Here is a 20,044-nt window from a genome sequence, read left to right on the forward strand (position 1 = left end):
GGCATGCCCCCTCATTTAAGGGAGTCCATAATATCTCATTTCTTGAGTCTTTCCACAGCCCACAGTTTTATCCAAGTTGACCTCCAGTCAGCTTGCTTCTCCATCAAACACTAGGTAAGTAAACCCCAGCTACAATGACTTGATCTGATGAAATAGAGCTGGCTCTCATCTGCATACTGAAATCACAGACACTGTAGCTCACACCTCTTTACTAATCTTCTAGAAGGCTCTTATGCCCTTTGAACAGGAGGGGTGACATTAGAACTTTTGCAACCTTCTATAAAAGAGTCCTGAGGAAAAGACAGAAGTGTACTTGAATGACTTATTTAGCTTGAGTAGTGTACACTTTGTTTGGGGGAGGGGAGCACCAAGTATATGACTTAAATAGGCACCCCGATTCAAGAAAATGCAGCTGTATATTCAGCATAGTCAACATTTCTGTATTTTCTTCCTGTTTCTTTGCAGTTCTGTGCTGTACTCATGAACAATCTTAAATACTGTTCTTATGACATTTGTAAACTACTTAACTTTTTGTCATGCTCCTTTAAGCTTTACAGGCTGTGCAACTCTAAAAGGTGTGTATAGCCAATTGAGCTGAAGCATTCCTGACCTTAAGATGCATTCAATTTAAAAAAAAAAAAAGATTTAAGAGTTGGTTGAAAAAGATACTATAGCATTAGGAGAAAATACTTACACAGACACTCATTCTTGTACATATACACTTAATGTAGATTTGATCCTAAGAGGTACTGAGCACTAACCAGTGCCATTAACTTTCCACATTCTGTAAATTCTGAAAAATTCTTAAGATAGAATTGTGCACATAATATTTCTGATGTAAAGAAAAAAATTAATTTCATGTGTTTACTATGACTTAATTATACATGTTATTAAATTTATATTATGATAAACTGACACACATTTTCCATAATTTAACATTATTTTTTATTGCTCTTTTTCCTAAACTAAAACCTTTGAATGCACTTGCTTCTCTAGTTGGCTGGAAACCAGGTATTTAAACAAAAATAAAGGGTTGCCAGTTTTGCCAGCTGGGGATGAGAACCCGGCTGGTGATAGCGGGTTTGCGAGGCAGTTAATCCAGCTTTTATGCTTATTTTTTATTTTATGTAAAAAGAAGTTAAAAATCACATTTGGCTCTTTCTTTGTACTACTGTTTTGTTGCTGTTGTGGGAATGCAGCAAAAGATTGCTCATACTTTTTATTATTATTAGGTAAAGCCCCACATACAGTACATTCCTGCTATTGACCATGTGATAATGCCTTGTTCAGAAAATGAAAGTTTTTTTTTCTCCATTGCCATTTTCTAACTCATACATTCAGTCCACACCTCATCTTATGTGTAGTATAGGTACCATTGTGTCACTGTTTTATTTATTTTGCTGTAATTACAAGAAAAATGCTAACAGTAGAAATGACCGCATGTGTGAAAAATTTACATTTCCTCTAAGTTAGAGAAAATGGTGATTAAAAGATTCTAAACATCACAGATTGATATTCAGTTTTTCAGCGAATCGCTTGCAACAGTCTCCTACTCATACAATATTTAATCTTAAAAAGCAGAAGTAATTTTAGTTCATTTGGTCACATGTATGTATACAGGAAATTAGTTTAATTTTACACTCTCCAAAATCTCACCTTTTCCTTGAAAATATCAAATTCTGATATAATAAAGAGTATCTGATGAGTCTCTGTTTTGGCATAAGTAAATATAATTGATGTATAAATAGCATGAGTTAATTTGTTAAAACTTACAATTCTTGATCTTAGTTATATACATGCCCTTAGTAATATACATTTTCATCATACTACTTCTAATCTTTAATGATAGTGAAGACTAAGTATTCGAGCGTATACATTGACATGGGGCCATTGGAATTGCCATACTGACCCAGACCAGTGGGTCACCTGGTCTATGTTCTGTCTCTTACCATGGCCAGTATCAAATGCTTCAGAGGAAGGTGCAGGAAGCTCTGTTAAAAGACAGTTATGGAATAACCTGGTCATAGGAAGAAACTTTTCCCTACCTTTCAAAGGTTAGATTGCCTTGTGCCCTAAAGTATGAGGGTTTATTTCACTTCTGATTTTTTTTTCCTTTTAAAAATATCCTGACTAGTATACATCTGGATATTCTCATTATCCATATATGTCCTCTTCTTTTTTGAATTCTGCTAAGCTCTTGGCCTCAGTGATCGTTTGTGGCAATGAGTTCCACAAGCTAATTTGTTTGTGTGAAATACTATTCTTCTTCGAGTGATTGCTCATGTCAATTCAAATAGGTGTGTGTGCGTGTTGTGTGCATGATTATCTGAAGTTTTTACCCTAGCAGTACCTGTGGGGTCGACTATAGAGCCCACTGGAGTGGCGCCTTTGTGGCGGTGTATATAGGTTCCTACCAACCCAGCGCCTGTTCAGTTCCTTCTTACCGCCAGTGATGGTCGTTAGAGCATCTGGTCTCTTGCTTTAGCCACTCTTCCTAGTGGTTTTCCCTGTATATAGTTGTTATCCTTCACTACCTTAGTTAGTTAGTCAGTTAGTTTGTTAGTAAGTTTAAGTTGGGGGTGTTCCCCTGGAAATATTTTTCCCTGTCGCCGGGGCATGCTGCAGCCCCAGGGGTTCAAGTCGTGCCTTAGGTGTGGTAAGCCTATGCCAAGAGGGGATCCACATGCCGCATGTCTGAAGTGCCTGGGAGAGGGTCATTTGCAAGACAGGTGCACCATCTGCAGAGGCTTTAAGCCCAGAACTAAGAGGGGGAGAGAGACTATTGCCTCAAGTTCCTCTTGATGGAGTCTGCTCTCAGGCTCCAATTGACTCAAGAGCCGGCACTGGCAGCCTCAGTTCACAGCGCACTGGCCTCGGTGCGGGACATCTCAGCACTGAGGGAGGACCCGCATAAGGAGCATCAGCACTGCTCCCTGTGCGGAAGGCCGGCTCATCACAATCACAATCCCAGGTGCTGCATAAGAAGAAGAAGGCAGAACAATGCTGCTCCCCTGTCAAGAACTGCTGACAGGACTCCAGTGTGGTGCATCCCACACTGAGACACCGGAAGGCTGGTCCGTCGGTCCCAACACTGTTGACTCCAGCCTCGAAGGGTGGGCGGGAGGATCCATCGAGTCTGGAACAGGAAGTCCTCCACTCCCACAACATACCTGGCAAAGTGGAAGTGTTTCTCCATTTGGTTCCTACAGAAAAGTACCTCCCTGCAGCAAGCCTCTAGCCTCTAAACCTTCCATCTGGGTGTGGCAGGCAGGTCAGTCTTTACAAATCCCATGGTGAGCTGGTTTAAGGGCTTGGATAGGCTTTACCCCCAGGTGAGGCAGCCCGTTCCTCAGTGGGATTTTAATCTGGTCCTTTCAAGACTCATGGGTCCCCTTTTCGAGCCTCTGGCCACCTGCCCCATATCCTATCTTTCCTGGAAGGTGGCCTTTCTGATGACCATAACCTTGGCCAGAAGGGGCTCAAAACGCTGACTTCTGAGCCCCACTACACAGTCTTTGACAAGGTGCAGCTATGCCATCACCCAACATTCCTACCCAATATAGTGTCCCAGTTTCACGTTAACCAGGGCATATTCTACTGATATTCTTTCCTAAACCACATGCCAGCAACAAAGAGCTGACACTCCGTTCCCTGGATGTCAGGCGTGCCCTCGCCTTCTACATTGAACTCACAAAGCTATTTTGTAAGTCACCACAGCGTTTTATTGCAATCGCTGAGAGGATGAAAGGACTTCCCATCTCGTCCTGCATCAGAACGTGCTGAGAAGCTTAGAAGACAGACCTGGCTAAGATCCCAGCCTCAGCATTGACAGCACACTCCACAAGAGTGAAGACATGTTCTGCTGCGTTCCTTGCACAAGTCCCCATTCAGGACATATGCAAGACAGCAACGTGGTCTTCACGTCGCACTACGCCATCACTAAACAGGCGAGGGACAATGCGGCATTCGGCAGGGCAGTACTGCAATCAACAACTCAGTGAACTCCGACCCCTCCTCCGTTGAAACTGCGTGGCAGTCACCTATTGGAATGGACATGAGCAATCACTTGAAGAGGAAAAGATGGTTACCTGCCTTTCATAACTGTTGTTCTTCAAGATATGTTGCTCATGTCCATTCCAAATCCCGCCTGCCTCCCCTCTTTCGGAGTGTTCCAGCAAAGAGGAACTGCGCAGGCGGGGGGTTGGCAGGGACCAATATACACCGTCACAAAGGCACCACTCCAGGGGGCTCCACCGCTAGGGGAAAAACTTGTGACAATTGTGCACACGGCACGCGCACACACCTATTGGAATGGACATGAGCAACACATCCTGAAGAACAACAGTTATGAAAGGTAGGTACTGTCTTTTCTCCATTTATCTGTTTCAGATTTGCTCCCTTTCAATTTCAGCATTCAACAATAGAGCAACTGCATAAAGGTTTTTTAAAGTAGTACTGATATAATCCAACCATTTCTGTTTATCTTCATCACCTCTCACCTTGGCTATTGCAACTCCATTTTCTGTCCTCTCCCAAAAGACTTAGGCTTTCAGACCCCAGCATGTGCAGATGCTGCTGGCTGCTTTGTCACAAGTACAAAAAAGTGCATCCCCATGCCCAAACAGTTACACTGGCTCCTTGTTCATTCCAAGGTCCCAAGTAAATTTGGATTTCTCTTTTTTTAAATAAACCTTTTTTCCCCTGTATCTTTGCATTGACTATAACTGACCTACAGCGCCTTGTGTCTCTCTACTTCCATTCCGGGTCACTTCATTTATCTGACCACTCTTGGCAACTCAGTAGAGTTTTGTCGTTGTGAAATCCTTCTCCTCAGCAGCTTCTTTTGACTGGAACAGCCTTCCCCTATCTCTGCATCTTTGTTATCAAGTCACAGAGGAAAACCTCTTATTTCCTTTACCTGTGTCTCTTAAATTATCTCTAGAATGTATTATTCAGGTCTATAATTCATTATATTGAACTCATAAAATTTTGGGTTACCGTTTATTTAAAAGATTCTTTACAAAATAAAGTTGCATTTTGTATTTTGCCTCTTGAGTGTATCTGTCCTGAGTAAATATTTGTGCCCTGTGCTCTTAAAATTACTGTCTTTCATATGAAGGAATTCATATTATTAACTTCTATTTGTCACACAGTTTTTAAGGTTCTTAGATGAATCATTAAAGGAATTTGAACAAATCAGCACTTTTCAGGATGCCTGTATATATGTATAGACACATTGTACCCCTCAACGGGATTGCTTTTAGGGCTTCTTTATGGTCATGTTCCTTTGTGATACCTTTCTCCATTTCATTATGAAGGTGTATTGAAATCAGCTTGTCTAGGTTGCTTATCTCCATTCTCTCTGGGGATATTGGGGTGAAGAGTTGTGACATAAGAAATCTTCTAGAGCCATAAACAGTGGAGACAAGCATATTTCAATGCACCAGAATCAGTTCTGGTATGCTGTGCTTTGGACTGTGCAGGAAGTGTAGCTGGGGGTCCAGCATATGAACAGCCTGCTAGGAAGCTATGCATACTTTAAGAGTGTTAAAATGTTTGTTAGTCTTAGACTCTCCTGCTGCAGTTGGAGAGCCGAAGTGACGAGAGGAGGTAGTTGGGGAGGCGGAAAGAGAAAAAGCCTAAGAGTCAGAGAGGCGCTAAAGACAGCGGTGGTGGTTGATGGCCAGTAGATCAAGCTTCCTTTCCTCTCCTGAAATGGAGGGCCCTATGATAGGGGAATGGAGAGAACAGGGGAAGGAAAAATGCACTGGTCACATTGATGACAACCTTCTCTGTTCCGTTTGTCTCAGACAGTTATATAAATAACAGTTGTGCTGTCACAGCACCATTTAGCATGAATAGAATTTCAACCAGCACTAGTTGGGCTCAATTTTGTAATAAACAATACCCTTTGTAGGGTCAGTGTCTCTGTGTCCAATGTTTTGGGAATCTGTGCCCCATATTACAGCATGGCGAGGTTGAAAGATATATGTTAATAATACATGAAAACCTTAAATCTAAACTGATTGAAAAGATCTTCTTGAAACTCCATATGATTTATGCATGGGTTTTTTAATTTTTAATTTTAGGTATTAGAAGACAATGACTATGGTCGTGCAGTGGACTGGTGGGGCCTGGGAGTTGTCATGTATGAAATGATGTGTGGGAGATTACCATTCTACAACCAGGATCATGAGAAACTGTTTGAACTAATACTAATGGAGGACATAAAATTCCCTCGAACTCTCTCGTCAGATGCAAAGTCATTACTTTCGGGTCTCCTGATAAAAGATCCAAATAAACGGTGAGTGTAAAAGAACTCTAATGAGAGATAATCTTAAATCTTAACTTCATTAAATTAGAAAAATGAAATTAATGTAATATCTGTGTAATAACTGATTATGCTGAATATTGTCTAGGCTAATGCTATCCTGGGCAGGTTGGTGGGAGAGAGAGAGAGAGAATGCATAACAAGTGAGTGAGCTACCATGATAAGGAGATTTTGGCTGCAGGGGGAAGAGTCCCAAGGATTTGACAATTAGATAGTCACCAATTCCCCTAGAAAAGCAACTGATTGAATAAAGAAAAACCAATACACGTTACAAACATACCATAAATTTAGGCTAAATAAAAAAGTCCCAAGGGTAAATACGCAGGCAAGATGACCAGTAGCAGGGTGTAGGCTACCCAGTTTATTGCACTGAGTGCAACATGCATGATTACCAGCCTCGTAGGCAGGTGGCATATGTGCATGTGTGGTGCAAGCAACTTATGGCCCTCAGAAACAGAGTACAGGCTCCTGAGGCCAGAGTGGCTGAACTGGAGGAGCGAAAGGAGACAGAGAGGTGCACAGAGGAGACTTTTAGGGACGTAGTAGAGCGGTCCCTCCTCCTGTCTGACCATCCCTGTTCTGTTAATGAGGACAAAAGTCTTGGGGCAGGAGAGCATCAAACTTGAGCGGAGGGAAACAATCCCATTGTTGGGACCCACCTTTAAGCGCATGTCATGATATCCTCTCACACTGAGGATATTCCTCTGGGGGCAGAGACTCCAGTTACTGGGAATAGACAGGCAATAGTAGTGAGGGTTTCAATTATTAGAAATATAGATAGTTGGGTTTGTGATGAGTGGGAGAACTGCATGGTGAATTGTCTTCTGGGTGCGAAGGTAGCTGATTTCACAAGACATCTAGGTAAACATACAGGTGGTGCTGAGGTGAAGCCAATGCTTGTAGCACATATAGGTACCAATGACAGTGAAAAGTAGGAGAGAGGTCGTTTAGGCCCAATTTAGGCTGCTAGGTAAGAGATTAAAGTTCAGGACATCCATGGCGGCATTCTCTGTAGTTCTTCCAGTTCCATGTGCCAGGGCCAGTAAGAAAGGCCGAACTGCATGGTCTCAATGCGTGGATAAAACAACGGTGTAGGGAGGAGGGATTTAAGGTCCCCAAGGAATCAATTCTGAAGCACTTAGAGGAGAGGAAAGTGATCAGGAAGAGTCAGCATGGATTCACCAAGGGCAAGTCATGCCTAACTAACTTAATTGCCTTCTATGATGAGATAACTGGCTCTGTGGATGAGGGGAAAGCAGTGGATGTGTTATTCCTTGACTTTAGCAAAGCTTTTGATACTGTCTCCCACAGTATTCTTGCCAGCAAGTTAAAGTCTGGGCTGGATGAATGGACTATAAGGTGGATAGAAAGCTGGCTAGATCGTCGGGCTCAAAGGGTAGCGATCAATGGCTCTGTCATAAACAGATAGTTAAGGGTTAAAGTCTCTTTTACCTGTAAAGGGTTAACAAGCTCAGTAACCTGATGAACACCTGACCAGAGGACCAATCAAGGGACAGGATAATTTCAAATCCCTGTGGTGGGAAGGCTTTGTCTGTGTTCTTTGTTTGAGTTGTGTGCTCTCTTTGGATCTAAGAGAGGCCAGACATGTCTCCAAGTTCTCCTGGAGTATTTCCTACTATCCAGTATAGCGAGTATTAGAAAGGTGAATTAATCTTCTAATTAATTTCTGCATTTGCAGTTGTGTGTTTGCTGGAGAAATATCTTTATTTCTGTTTGCTGTTACTTTGATTATTCTGAGAAAGGAGGGGGGGGGGAAGAGCCTCTCCAGGTTTATAAGTTAGACCCTGTATTTTTGCATCCTGGTAATACAGAGATAGTGTACTTTTTTTTTCTTTCTTTAATAAAATCTTTTCTTTTTTAGAACTTGATTAATTTCTTCCCTTGTTTGAATTTTCAGGGGAAGGGAAGGGGGAAAAGTGAATCCCTCTTTGTTTGATTCAAGGAGTTTGAATCAAGGTATTTCTCCCAAGGACAAGGGGAGGGGGAAGAAGGTGGGGGAAATGGATTATTTCCCTTTGTGCTGAGATTCAAGGTGTTTGAATCTGTGTTCCCCAGGAAAAGTTTTGGGGGGAACAGGGAGTGTGTCAGACACTTAAAACTTGACTGGTGGTAGCGAAAACCAGATCTAAACTAGGATTTTAGTTTAGAGGAGTCCATGCAGGTCCCCATCTTGTGAACGCTAAAGTTCAAAGTGGAGAATAAACCTATGACATGGTAGGCAGTGGTGGGATGGTATTAAGAACCAGGAGCCATTGAGAGCTATTCTTTCCCTCTAGAGCAGGGAGGCAGCCTGAGAAGGGGCGGGGGTAAGAGGTATTCAGCTTCTAACAAGGTATTGTTAGAAGGAGTTTCCAGCTGGGCTAAGTTGGAGGTAATAAGGTTTTCTAACAGGCTTTGTTAGAAAGAGACTTTTTCTTTTCTTTTCTTTTTTCTTTCTTTCTGGCTGCTTGGACAGGCAGCTTAAGGAAACAGACAAAAGTTTTCTAACAGGCTTTGTTAGAGAGAGATTTTTTTTTCTTTCTGGTTGCTTGAAAAAGCAGCTTGGGAGAAAGAAGGTGTAAGGTTTTCTAACAGGCTTGTTAGGAAGGACCCCCCACTGAGAGGGCATTAGCAGATTGCTAGAGACAAGTTACCAAACCAGATTTTCTAGTTTCTTGTGAGCCAGCAAACAATCAGCAAAACACCATTTGCAAATGAAAAGTTTTGTTTCTTTTTATTCAGTCGTGAATAGAAAGGGTAGGAATTTGTAAACCAAGCAACTGAACCAAGCAACATAGTCAGTTCACTGACTGCAGAGAGGTGTGGCCAGCACCAGAAAGCACAAACATGAGTACCAGTGAAACAGTTAACAAACTGCAACTGGCCAGGCTGCAAGCAAATGAAAAGGAGAAAGCACATCAAAGACAGATGGAGCTACTTAAGGCAGAAACGGCCAGGGCAGAGGCTGACCACAGGAGGGAGATGGAGAAGCAAGAAGCTGACCACAGGAGGGCATTGGAGCTCCAGAGGGAGGCCCACCAGCAGGCCCTGGAATTAGCAAGAGCTAACCCACATGTTCCAGCCAACCCTAACAATCCTTCTCCAGGCACTGTTCCCCATCCCAAGAAATTTCCCACCTACATGGCAGGTGAGGACACTGAGGCCTTCTTGAAAAATTTTAAAAGGACCTGCCATGGGTACAGCATCTCTGAAGACCAGTACAAGGACTGGTCAGGAAAGTGGACTTTTGTTGTCTATGACAATTCTTCCATCCCCATGCTACTGGGGGAAGACTTGGCCAACCATGTGGAACTGGCCAAGAGGAGGGGAGTGGTCACCCACAGTCAGGCCAAACAAGCTTCCACTTCCATCCCTGTTCCTGAGCCGTCCACCGGGGCCCCATCTGTGTTACCAGAGACCCAGACAGAGGTGGTGGAACCAGATCCCATGCCAACAACTACAACAGCCATAGTACATCCAGTCCCAGAACCGGAACTGGAAGAGCAACCAGCGACAGAACCATTGCCAGCACTGACGCCAGCGCTTGCAAACCCGTCTCCAACCCCATCGCCAGAGGGCGTCAGCGGGCCTGAACTGGCAGAAACAGTAGACAACCCTACCCAAGAGGCTCAGTCAGAGCCTGAAATATCACCTTGTGCACCAGCGGAGAGCGGTCCACAGTCAACGGAAACAACCTCATCACCTACATCGCTTCCAGAGGGACCAAGCCCAAGTCCACAGTCTAAGGAGGGACTGGTGTCTCCAGCCTCAAGGGAACAGTTCCAGACTGAGCAGAAAGCCAATAACAGCCTTAAAAAAGCTTGGGCGGCGGCACGCAGCAACCCACCACCTCTCAGCTCTTCTAACCGATCCCGGTTTGTTGTAAAACAAGGACTTTTATATAAAAAAATTATTTTGGGTAAACACCAAAAAGGCCAGCATCCTCAAAAACAGTTGGTAGTTCCAACTAAGTACCGGGACAAGCTCTTACGCTTGGCCCATGATCATCCCAGTGGTCATTCTGGGGTAAACAAAACCAAAAACTGTAAGGGGATGGGCAAAAACGTTGCCAAGTATGTCCGGTCAAATGAATAAAAAGTGTTCTTCAATGTCAAATATCTTGTTGTTTACATACTTAGTAGTATATGTTATAGTGCATGTCTTTGTTAATCTGTTTATTTTAAAGTTCTAGAAGGAAATCACCGCCAGTGTGGTTCCCCCACTGTCTGCGATTTGGGGGGCGTGTCATAAACAGATAGTTTAGGGTTAAAGTCTCTTTTACCTGTAAAGGGTTAACAAACTCAGTAACCTGATGAACACCTGACCAGAGGACCAATCAAGGGACAGGATAATTTCAAATCCCTGTGGAGGGAAGGCTTTGTCTGTTTTCTTTGTTTGAGTTGTGTGCTCTCTTTGGATCTAAGAGAGGCCAGACATGTCTCCAAGTTCTCCTGGAGTATTTCCTACTATCCAGTATAGCGAGTATTAGAAAGGTGAATTAATCTTCTAATTAATTTCTGCATTTGCAGTTGTGTGTTTGCTGGAGAAATATCTTTATTTCTGTTCGCTGTTACTTTGATTATTCTGAGAAGGGGCGGGGGGAAGAGCCTCTCCAGGTTTATAAGTTAGACCCTGTATTTCTGCATCCTGGTAATACAGAGATAGTGTACTTTTTTTTCTTTCTTTAATAAAATCTTTTCTTTTTTAGAACTTGATTAATTTCTTCCCTTGTTTGAATTTTCAGGGGAAGGGAAGGGGGAAAAGTGAATCCCTCTTTGTTTGATTCAAGGAGTTTGAATCAAGGTATTTCTCCCAAGGACAAGGGGAGGGGGAAGAAGGTGGGGGAAATGGATTATTTCCCTTTGTGCTGAGATTCAAGGTGTTTGAATCTGTGTTCCCCAGGAAAAGTTTTGGGGGGAACAGGGAGTGTGTCAGACACTTAAAACTTGACTGGTGGCAGCGAAAACCAGATCTAAACTAGGATTTTAGTTTAGAGGAGTCCATGCAGGTCCCCATCTTGTGAACGCTAAAGTTCAAAGTGGAGAATAAACCTATGACAGGCTCCATGTCTAGTTGGCAGCCGGTATTAAGTGGAGTGCCCCAAGGGTTGGTCCTGGGGCTGTTTTTGTTCAATATCTTCATTAATGATCTAGAGGATGGTGTGGACTGCACCATCAGCAAGTTTTCAGATGACACTAAACTTGGAGGAGTGGTAGATATGCTGGAGGGTAGGGATAGGATACAGAGGGACCTAGACAAATTGAAGGATTGGGCCAAAAGAAATCTGATGAGGTTCAGCAAGGACAAGTGCAGAGTCCTACACTTAGGACAGAAGAATCCCATGCACTGCTACAGACTAGGGACCGAATGGCTAGGTATTAGTTCTGCAGAAAAGGACCTAGGAGTTACAGTGGATGAGAAGCTGGATATGAGTCAACAGTGTGCCCTTGTTGCCAAGAAGGCTAATGGCATTGTGGGCTGTATAAGTAGGGGCATTGCCAGCAGATCGAGGGACGTGATCATTCCGCTCTATTTGGCATTGGTGAGGCCTCATCTCGAGTACTGTGTCCAGTTTTGGGCCCCACACTACAAGAAGGACGTGGAAAAATTGGAAAGAGTCCAGCGGAGGGCAACAAAAATGATTAGAGGGCTGGAGCACATGATTTATGAGGAGAGTCTGAGGGAACTGGGATTGTTTATTCTGCAGAAGAGAAGAAAGAGGGGGGATTTGATAGCTGCTTTCAACTACCTGAAAGGGGGTTCCAAAGAGGATGGATCTAGACTGTTCTCAGTGGTACCAGATGTCAGAACAAGGAGTAATGGTCTCAAGTTGCAGTGGGGGAGGTTTAGGTTGGATATTAGGAAGAACTTTTTCACAAGGAGGGTGGTGAAGCACTGGAATGGGTTACCTAGGGAGGTGGTGGACTCTCCTTCCTTAGAGGTTTTTAAGGTCAGGCTTGACGAAGCCCTGGCTGGGATGATTTCATTGGGGATTGGTCCTGCTTTGAGCACGGGGTTGGACTAGATGACTAGAAGTGTTCCCCAATCCCTTATCACTTTTTTGTAACTCTATGCAGTCATCTTTGGACTTAACTATCTTGAATAGGTTCATTCCCTTTTCCAGATCATTAATGAATATGCTAACAATGCAGGACCCAATACAGATCCTTGAGGGACCGTGCTGATTACCTCTTCATTGTGAAAACTGATTATTTATTCCTACCCTTTGTTTCCTATAGTTTAACCAGTTAGGATCCATGAGAGGATCTTCCTTGTTATCCCATGACTTCTTTCCTTAAGAGCCTTTTGTGACAGACCTTGTCAAAGGCTTTCTGAAAAATCAATGTACACTATATTATTCACAATATTGTATATTGTACTAAAGGATCACCTTTATCCACAGGACTGTTGACCCCGTCAACAAATTCTAATAGACTGGCTAATAATTGCCAGGATCGCCTCTGGAACCCTCTTTAAAAATTGGTATTACATTAGCTAACTTCCAGTTATTGGGTAGACAGGCTTGTTTCAGCAATAGGTTACATGCTAGAATTAGTAGTAGTTAGTAGTTCTGCAATTTAGTATTTGAGTTCCTTCAGAACTTTTGGGTGAATACCATCTGGTCCTGGTGACTTATAACTGTTTAATTTATCAATTTGTTCCAAAACCTCGTCTTGTTGACACATCAATGTGGGACAGTACTCCAGATTTGTCTCCCAAAAAGAATAGCTGTGATGTGGATAGTTCCCCCACATTCTCTGCAATCAACACCGATACAAAGAATTCATTTAGTTTCTCTGCAATGGCCTTGTCTTCTTTGAGTGCTCCTTTAGCACCTTTGTCATTTAGTGGCACCACTGACTGCTTGTTAGACTTTGTGCTTCTGATGTACTTTAAAAAACGCTTACCATTAATTTTTGCATCTTTAGCAGGCTGCTCCTCAAATTCTTTCTTGGCCTATGTTAATACTTTTACACTTAACTTGCCAGAGTTTGTACTCCTTTCTATTATCCTCGCTAGGTTTTGACTTCCAATTTAGAAGGAACCCTTTTTGCCTCTAATGGGTGTCATTACTCGGCTGTTTAGCGATGGTGGCATTCTTTGGTCCTCTTATTGTCTTTTTTGATTTGGGGTATACACTTCGTCTTAGTCTCGATTATGGTGTTTTTAAATACTCCCCATGCTGTTTACAGGAATTTAACCTTTATGACAGTCCTTTTAATTTCTGTCTAGCGAGTCTTCATTTTTGTGTAGTTTCCCTTTTAAAGTTAAATGTTACCATGGTGGGCTTTTTTGGTATTTTCACTGCTACAAGGATGCTAAATTTAATTACATTATGGGCACTACCACTACCAAGAGGTTCAGCTATAGTTACCTCTTGAACCTGGGCTCCACTTAGGACTAAATCAAATATTGTCTCTCCCCTTGTGGATTCTAGGACTAGCTGCTCCAAAAAGCAGTCATTTATAGCGTCTAGAAATTTTCTCTCTGCATCATGCCAAGGTGACTGGGTAGTCAATATGAGGATAGTTTAAATCATCCATTATTACTGCACTTTCTGCTTTTGTATCCTCTCTAACCTCTCTTAGCATTTCAAAATCATCACACAAAGGAAGACTCTATATTAATACTTGAGCAGCGTAAAAATAGAATGGAAAGGGAAATATATTTAATTTATTAATAGTGATCATATGAATAGAAATGGACTGACCTAGAAAAGTTAGGTTAGAGTTCAGAAGTATTTATTTTGCCTCTGGATAGCCATGTGTGGGATCTACTTGAGGTTATCATTTTGAGCTCTTAAGGCTTGTGTGATTAGGTTTACACTATTGTTAGCCTTGCCCAAAGCAAAAGAAAATCCAGTTTGGGTTGGAGGATGATTGCATTTTAATTTGTCAATCATCTGCTGATAAATTATCACATACATATTAAATTAATTCTTACTCATTTGCTCCCACCCCTTTCTAAATTTAATAAAAGAAATTCAAGAAGCAGAATCAAATCTGAAGTTTCAGCTAGTGTGCAAAGATTTATAAAGGATACAGCAGCAGAGTAACCAGAAGGAATTTTTAAACTAAAGGCCCAGGCCAAATACTACTTATGTTATGTTATCCAAGTGCCAGGGACAGTTTTAGCTTATTGCAGTCATGGAAGGGAATTGGGGAGTCCTTGTTCTACCTAGAAGAAAGCAATAGATACAAATACAATAAAAAGAGTAGAGCCAAATAAATAGCTTTAGACCAAAGTCATAATTATACAAGGCCTATGTCTGAGATGTTAATGGAGGGCTACTTTGATCAGCTTAAACATTCTTCCAGTTGCTGATGTGGGCAAGCTATACATTTGAAAAAGACCCTTGAATTTTCTGTGGAGATTAAAAAGAAAACATTTTCACTCCACACATTTTTTTTAACCTTTTTTCATCATTAACACCTTAGATAAGTATGTCTGAGGGAACATGTGAAAATATCTCTGCTTTATATCTCGTGGTAGTATGAACTCTAAGTCATAGTAAGGTATGTTTGATCTGAGACATGTATGTGGTGGTAGCATGTATTCCATTCCAAGTAGCATGTAGGGTAACTTAGTATTTTCTGTGTACGTTTGTGAAACATTACTGCCTGGAGTAGTTAATCCAGGTTAAACTGCTCAATATTTAAAAGAAAAAAAAATCTGTTTCCAGGTTGTGTGTGTGTTAAGTATACATACCTAGATTTTAGTTGTTTTAATGTGATTCCTTTATGTGGTTGGTGATATGAAAAAATGAAAATATAGCATTTATGCATAGATACGTTGAATTTGAATGGATTGCAGAGTGAGGCTGTATGGTAGCTGGGAGGATATCTCCTTATTTTTGTCTCTTATTTTTAAATAAGTATTTAATTCAGTAAATTAACGTAGCATTTAAGTATGTAATTCAGTTTAGAGCAGGGGTTCTCAAACTGGGGGTCGGGACCCACTGGTTTAGAGTATACCTTCTTGGACTAAAATAAATATTTGTTCATGTAGCAACATATGATGCTTTTTAATCTCCAAGCATGGTGTTCTTTCAAAAATATTAACTTTTAGAGTTAGAAACAAATAGTTCCCTGTAATTCTTCTTTGCAGATAGTAGTATTTATGATAGAGCCATATTTACCAACCAACTTTGTTTGGGGTGCGGATGCCAGCCACTGACACATAGGGAGGAAGTTAACTGCAGTTTGGCTTCTCTTTGCACAGATGATCACGAAAGATATTGAGAGTCCAGGCTGGTGACTGCAGGCCAATCAGGTTCCTTAGTAGAGAGGCAGGAAACTCTGAATAATTGCTTGGGAAACAAAAAGGGATTGATGTGTTAGAATAAGGACTCCATGCCCCAGTGGCTAAGGTGATGGCCCAGGCTTGGATTTTTCCGTTTCAATTTCTGGCAATATAAGACCAGTTTGTTTTGTTTGTGGGAATTATTGTTCTTTGAGCACACTGAAATAACAAGCCTTAAAGAGGAACACAGATGGTTTGAAAGACTGCTCTGGGCTTTTATTTTATTGTCTAATCCACCTGATGAAACACACTCCCTGTTTATGTCACCTTCTTTACTAAGGTTTGACATTTGTCCTTTTTATTCTTGGTTATTTTCTTATCTTTATTTATTATAGAATTATAAGAGTTCAAGTCCAAAAGGGCCAGATCATCCAATCTGACCTCTGGTATATAACAGGCCACTAAACACCACTCAGCCACCTTCCACACCAAGCCCAACAATCAGAATTAGACCAAAGTATTGCAGCCCTCAGGAAACTAAAATACTGTGTGCCACAGGTAAAGAGCTGGAGGGACCGAGGTGCACTAATGCCTGAGACCCCTCAGTGGCAGGGAATTAAGTGAGATATACCCAGATAATCCTAGCAAGAGACTTGCGCCCCATGCAGAAGTAGGTGAAAAGGTCCCAAGGTCCCTGCCAATCTGACCCAGAGGAAATTCCTTCCCAACTCTGAATATGGTAATTGGTTAGGCCCTGGCATGAAAGCAAAGCTCAGCAGCCAAGTACCTGGGACAGAGAATTCTCAATACCACCTCAGAGCATAGGCTCATTCCATCCTGTATCCAATCTCCAGCTGTGGCCATCTTGAATACTTCAGAGGAAGGAGACAGAGAGAATATATTGTGGGGAGGGAAGGAACATTTCCTTCCTCTCGAAAGTTGGTAGACTGCTGACATGCTGAAAACGGAATTTATCTATTTAAAAAAAAAAGGCAGTGACAGTGTAGGCTTCTCTTCTACTATCGTCCAAGGGCACTGGACCTTGATTGGCACTTGTCTCTTGGGGTACGTCTACACTATGATAAAAGACCCATGGCAGAGCTGCAGCTGGCTGGGGTCAGCTGGCTTGAGTTTGAGCTGTAGGACTATAAAATTGTAGTGTAGACATTCGGCTTGGGCTGGAGTCTGGGCTTTGAGACCCTCCCTACCTGCAGGGTCTCAGAGCCTTGCCTTCAGCAAAAATCCGAACCTCTATACTGCAGTTTTATAGCCTCACAGCCCAAGCCTTGTGCATGCAAGTCAGCTGATCTGGGCTAGCCATGTTTTTTTTTACTGCAATGTAGACATACCTGTGGAGTGAATACTTCACTGTCTTTGTGTTCCCTTGAGGTGGAGGGTCCAGATTCATAGATTTGCCCTAAATTTGTCTTTGAATTGCCTCAATTTAGACTTAGAATGACCACTTCTGGGAATGAGAGAATAGTTCAGTCCTCAGTGAATTCAAACAAAACAAGACTAGTAATAGTGTCATTTTTACAAAGGGTTTTTGTCCACTAGGAAGTGATGTGATAATCACCAGCCCTTTTTAAATCAAAAACTCTTAATGGAACCGAGGATGGATTTGACAATGAGTTGGGTTTACTGATTGCTATTTAGTTGAATAGGTTTGGATAAAATAAAAAAAAATGTTTCGAATTTTTACTTAAAATCTGGTTTAGCCTTTGTTAAATACACTCTCGTGATGTAAAAAGTCATGCCAGTTATAGACAATAACCTTTCCCAAAAAGAGACCTGAGAAAATGGTGTTGGAATACTTCCAGATGTATTTCTCAATCCCCACCGGTCTGGTTTGAGATGTCATTATAGCACTAAGGCCTGGTCTACACTACGGTTTTCGGTCAAATTTAGCAGCGTTACCTCGATTTAACCCTGGACCTGTCCACATGACGAAGCCCTTTTTTTTTTTACTTAAAGGGCTCTTTAAATCGATTTCTTTACTCCACCTCCAACAAGGGGATTAGAGCTGAAATTGGCCTTGCCGGGTCGAATTTGGGGCAGTGTGGATAAAATTCGACAGTATTGGCCTCCCAGAGCTATCCCAGAGTGCTCCATTGTGACCCCTCTGGACAGCGCTCTCAACTCAGATGCACTGACCAGGTAGACAGGAAAAGGCCCGTGAACTTTTGAATTTCATTTCCTGTTTGGCCAGCGTGGCGGGCTGATCAGCACAGGTGACCATGCAGAGCTCATGCAGAGCTCATTGCCCGGCCCGTACTTTGTAAGAAGTCTATGTCCTCGTGACTCTCGTCACCGCATCGCCTCCTCGCCTGGTTTTGCTTTTGCAGCTTCTGGTTCTGCATATACTCTAGGATAATGCACATGGTGTTTACAGTGCTCATAATTGCCGCGGTGATCTGAGTGGGCTCTATGATCCCAGGGCTATGGCATCTGCACTGAAAAAAGGTGCGAAACAATTGTCTGCGATTGCTCTGACAGAGGGAGGGGTGACTGACGACATGGCTTACAGGGAATTAAAATCAACAAAAGGGGTGCTCAGCAGAAGATGCTGCATTACAATTGTTAGCCATCATCATCTCCTGGCTGCTCGCCAGAAGACGGTGCAGTACGACTGCTAGCCATCGTCATCTCCTGGGTGCTTGGCAGAAGATGGGAGTGACCTGGCTGAGTCGCTCCCCTGTCTGCCCAGGCGTCCCTGACTGATCTCACCGAGGTCGGCTAAAAGAACACCCAGGAGTACGACGACGATGGCTACCAATCTTAATGCACCGTCTGCTGCCAAAAGGCAATGAGCTGCTGCTGTGTAGCAATGCAGTCCCATGCCTGTCAGCACCCAGGAGACGTACGGTGACGGTGAGCTGAGTGGGCTCCATGCTTGCCGTGGTATGGCATCTGCTCAGGTAACCCAGGAAAAAGCGTGAAATTATTGTCTGCCATTGTTTTCACGGAGGGAGGGATGGGGGGCCTGATGACATGTACCCAGAACCACCTGCAACACTGTTTTTGCCCCATCAGGCATTGGGATCTCAACCCAGAATTCCAATAAAAGCAGCAAAGAATCCTGTGGCACCTTATAGACTAACAGACGTTTTGCAGCATGAGCTTTCGTGGGTGAATACCCACTTCTTCGGATGCAAGTAGTGGAAATTTCCAGGGGCAGGTATATATAAGCAAGCAAGAAGCAAGCTAGAGATAACGAGGTTAGATCAATCAGGGAGGATGAGGCCCTGTTCTAGCAGTTGAGGTGTGAAAACCAAGGGTGGAGAAACTGGTTCTGCAATTGGCAAGCCATTCACAGTCTTTGTTTAATCCTGAGCTGGTGGAGTCGTCTCCGACTCAAAGAATACTTCCAGGACAACACTGAACAGCGCACTGATACACAGTTACCCTCCCACCAACAGCACAAGAAGAAGAACTCCACATGGACTCCTCCTGTCATTTCGAAATGACAGTCTGGACCTATACATTGAATGCTTCCGCCGACGTGCACAGGCAGAAATTGTGGAAAAACAACATTGCTTGCCTCACAACCTAAGTCATGCAGAACGCAATGCCATCCACAGCCTCAGAAACCATCCTGACATTATAATCAAAGAGGCTGATAAAGGAGGTGCGGTTGTCATCATGAACAGGTCTGACTACCAAAAGGAGGCTGCCAGACAACTCTCCAATACCAAATTTTACAGGCTACTTCCCTCAGATCCCACTGAGGAATACACTAAGAAACTGCACCATCTACTCAGGACACTCCCTACACTAACACCGGAACAAATCAACATACCCTTAGAGCCCCGACCAGGGTTATTCTATCTACTACCCAAGATCCACAAACCCGGAAATCCTGGACGCCCCATCATCTCGGGCATTGGTACTCTCACTGAAGGACTGTCTGGATATGTAGACTCTCTACTCAGACCCTATGTTACCAGCACTCCCAGCTATCTCCTGAGGAAACTACAATGCATTGGTGACCTTCCAGAAAACACCATCCTAGCCACCATGGATGTAGAGGCTCTCTACACTAACATCCCACACACTGATGGAATACAAGCTGTCAGGAACAGTATCCCTGATGATGCCACAGCACAACTGGTTGCTGAGCTCTGTACCTTTATCCTCACACACAACTATTTCAAATTTAATGACAATATATATCTCCAGATCAGTGGCACCGCTATGGGCACCCGCATGGCCCCACAATATGCCAATATTTTTATGGCCGACCTGGAACAACGCTTCATCAGCTCCCGTCCACTCATGCCCCTTCTCTACCTACGCTACATTGATGACATCTTCATCATCTGGACCCATGGGAAGGAGACTCTGGAAAAATTCCACCACGATTTCAACAGCTTCCACCCCTCCATCAACCTCAGCCTGGACCAATCTACACGGGAGGTCCACTTCCTAGACACCACGGTGCAAATAAGTGATGGTCACATTAACACCACC

The 20,044-nt window shown here is 42.9% G+C and overlaps 1 protein-coding gene across 11 annotated transcripts in view; it reads left to right on the top strand.

Annotated features, from left to right (window-relative positions):
- The window catches only part of AKT3 (AKT serine/threonine kinase 3), a 285,284-nt gene that overhangs the window by 229,878 nt on the left and 35,362 nt on the right, over positions 1-20,044 (top strand). For all 11 annotated transcript variants that reach the window (XM_039530509.1, XM_039530513.1, XM_039530512.1 and 8 more), the window contains one exon: positions 6,090-6,304. In XM_039530509.1, coding sequence (XP_039386443.1) covers positions 6,090-6,304 — 215 coding nt within the window. The remainder of the gene's footprint in view (positions 1-6,089; positions 6,305-20,044) is intronic.

This window comes from Mauremys reevesii, linkage group 3 (genome assembly GCF_016161935.1).
Source record: "Mauremys reevesii isolate NIE-2019 linkage group 3, ASM1616193v1, whole genome shotgun sequence".
Taxonomy (NCBI): Eukaryota; Metazoa; Chordata; order Testudines; family Geoemydidae; genus Mauremys; species Mauremys reevesii.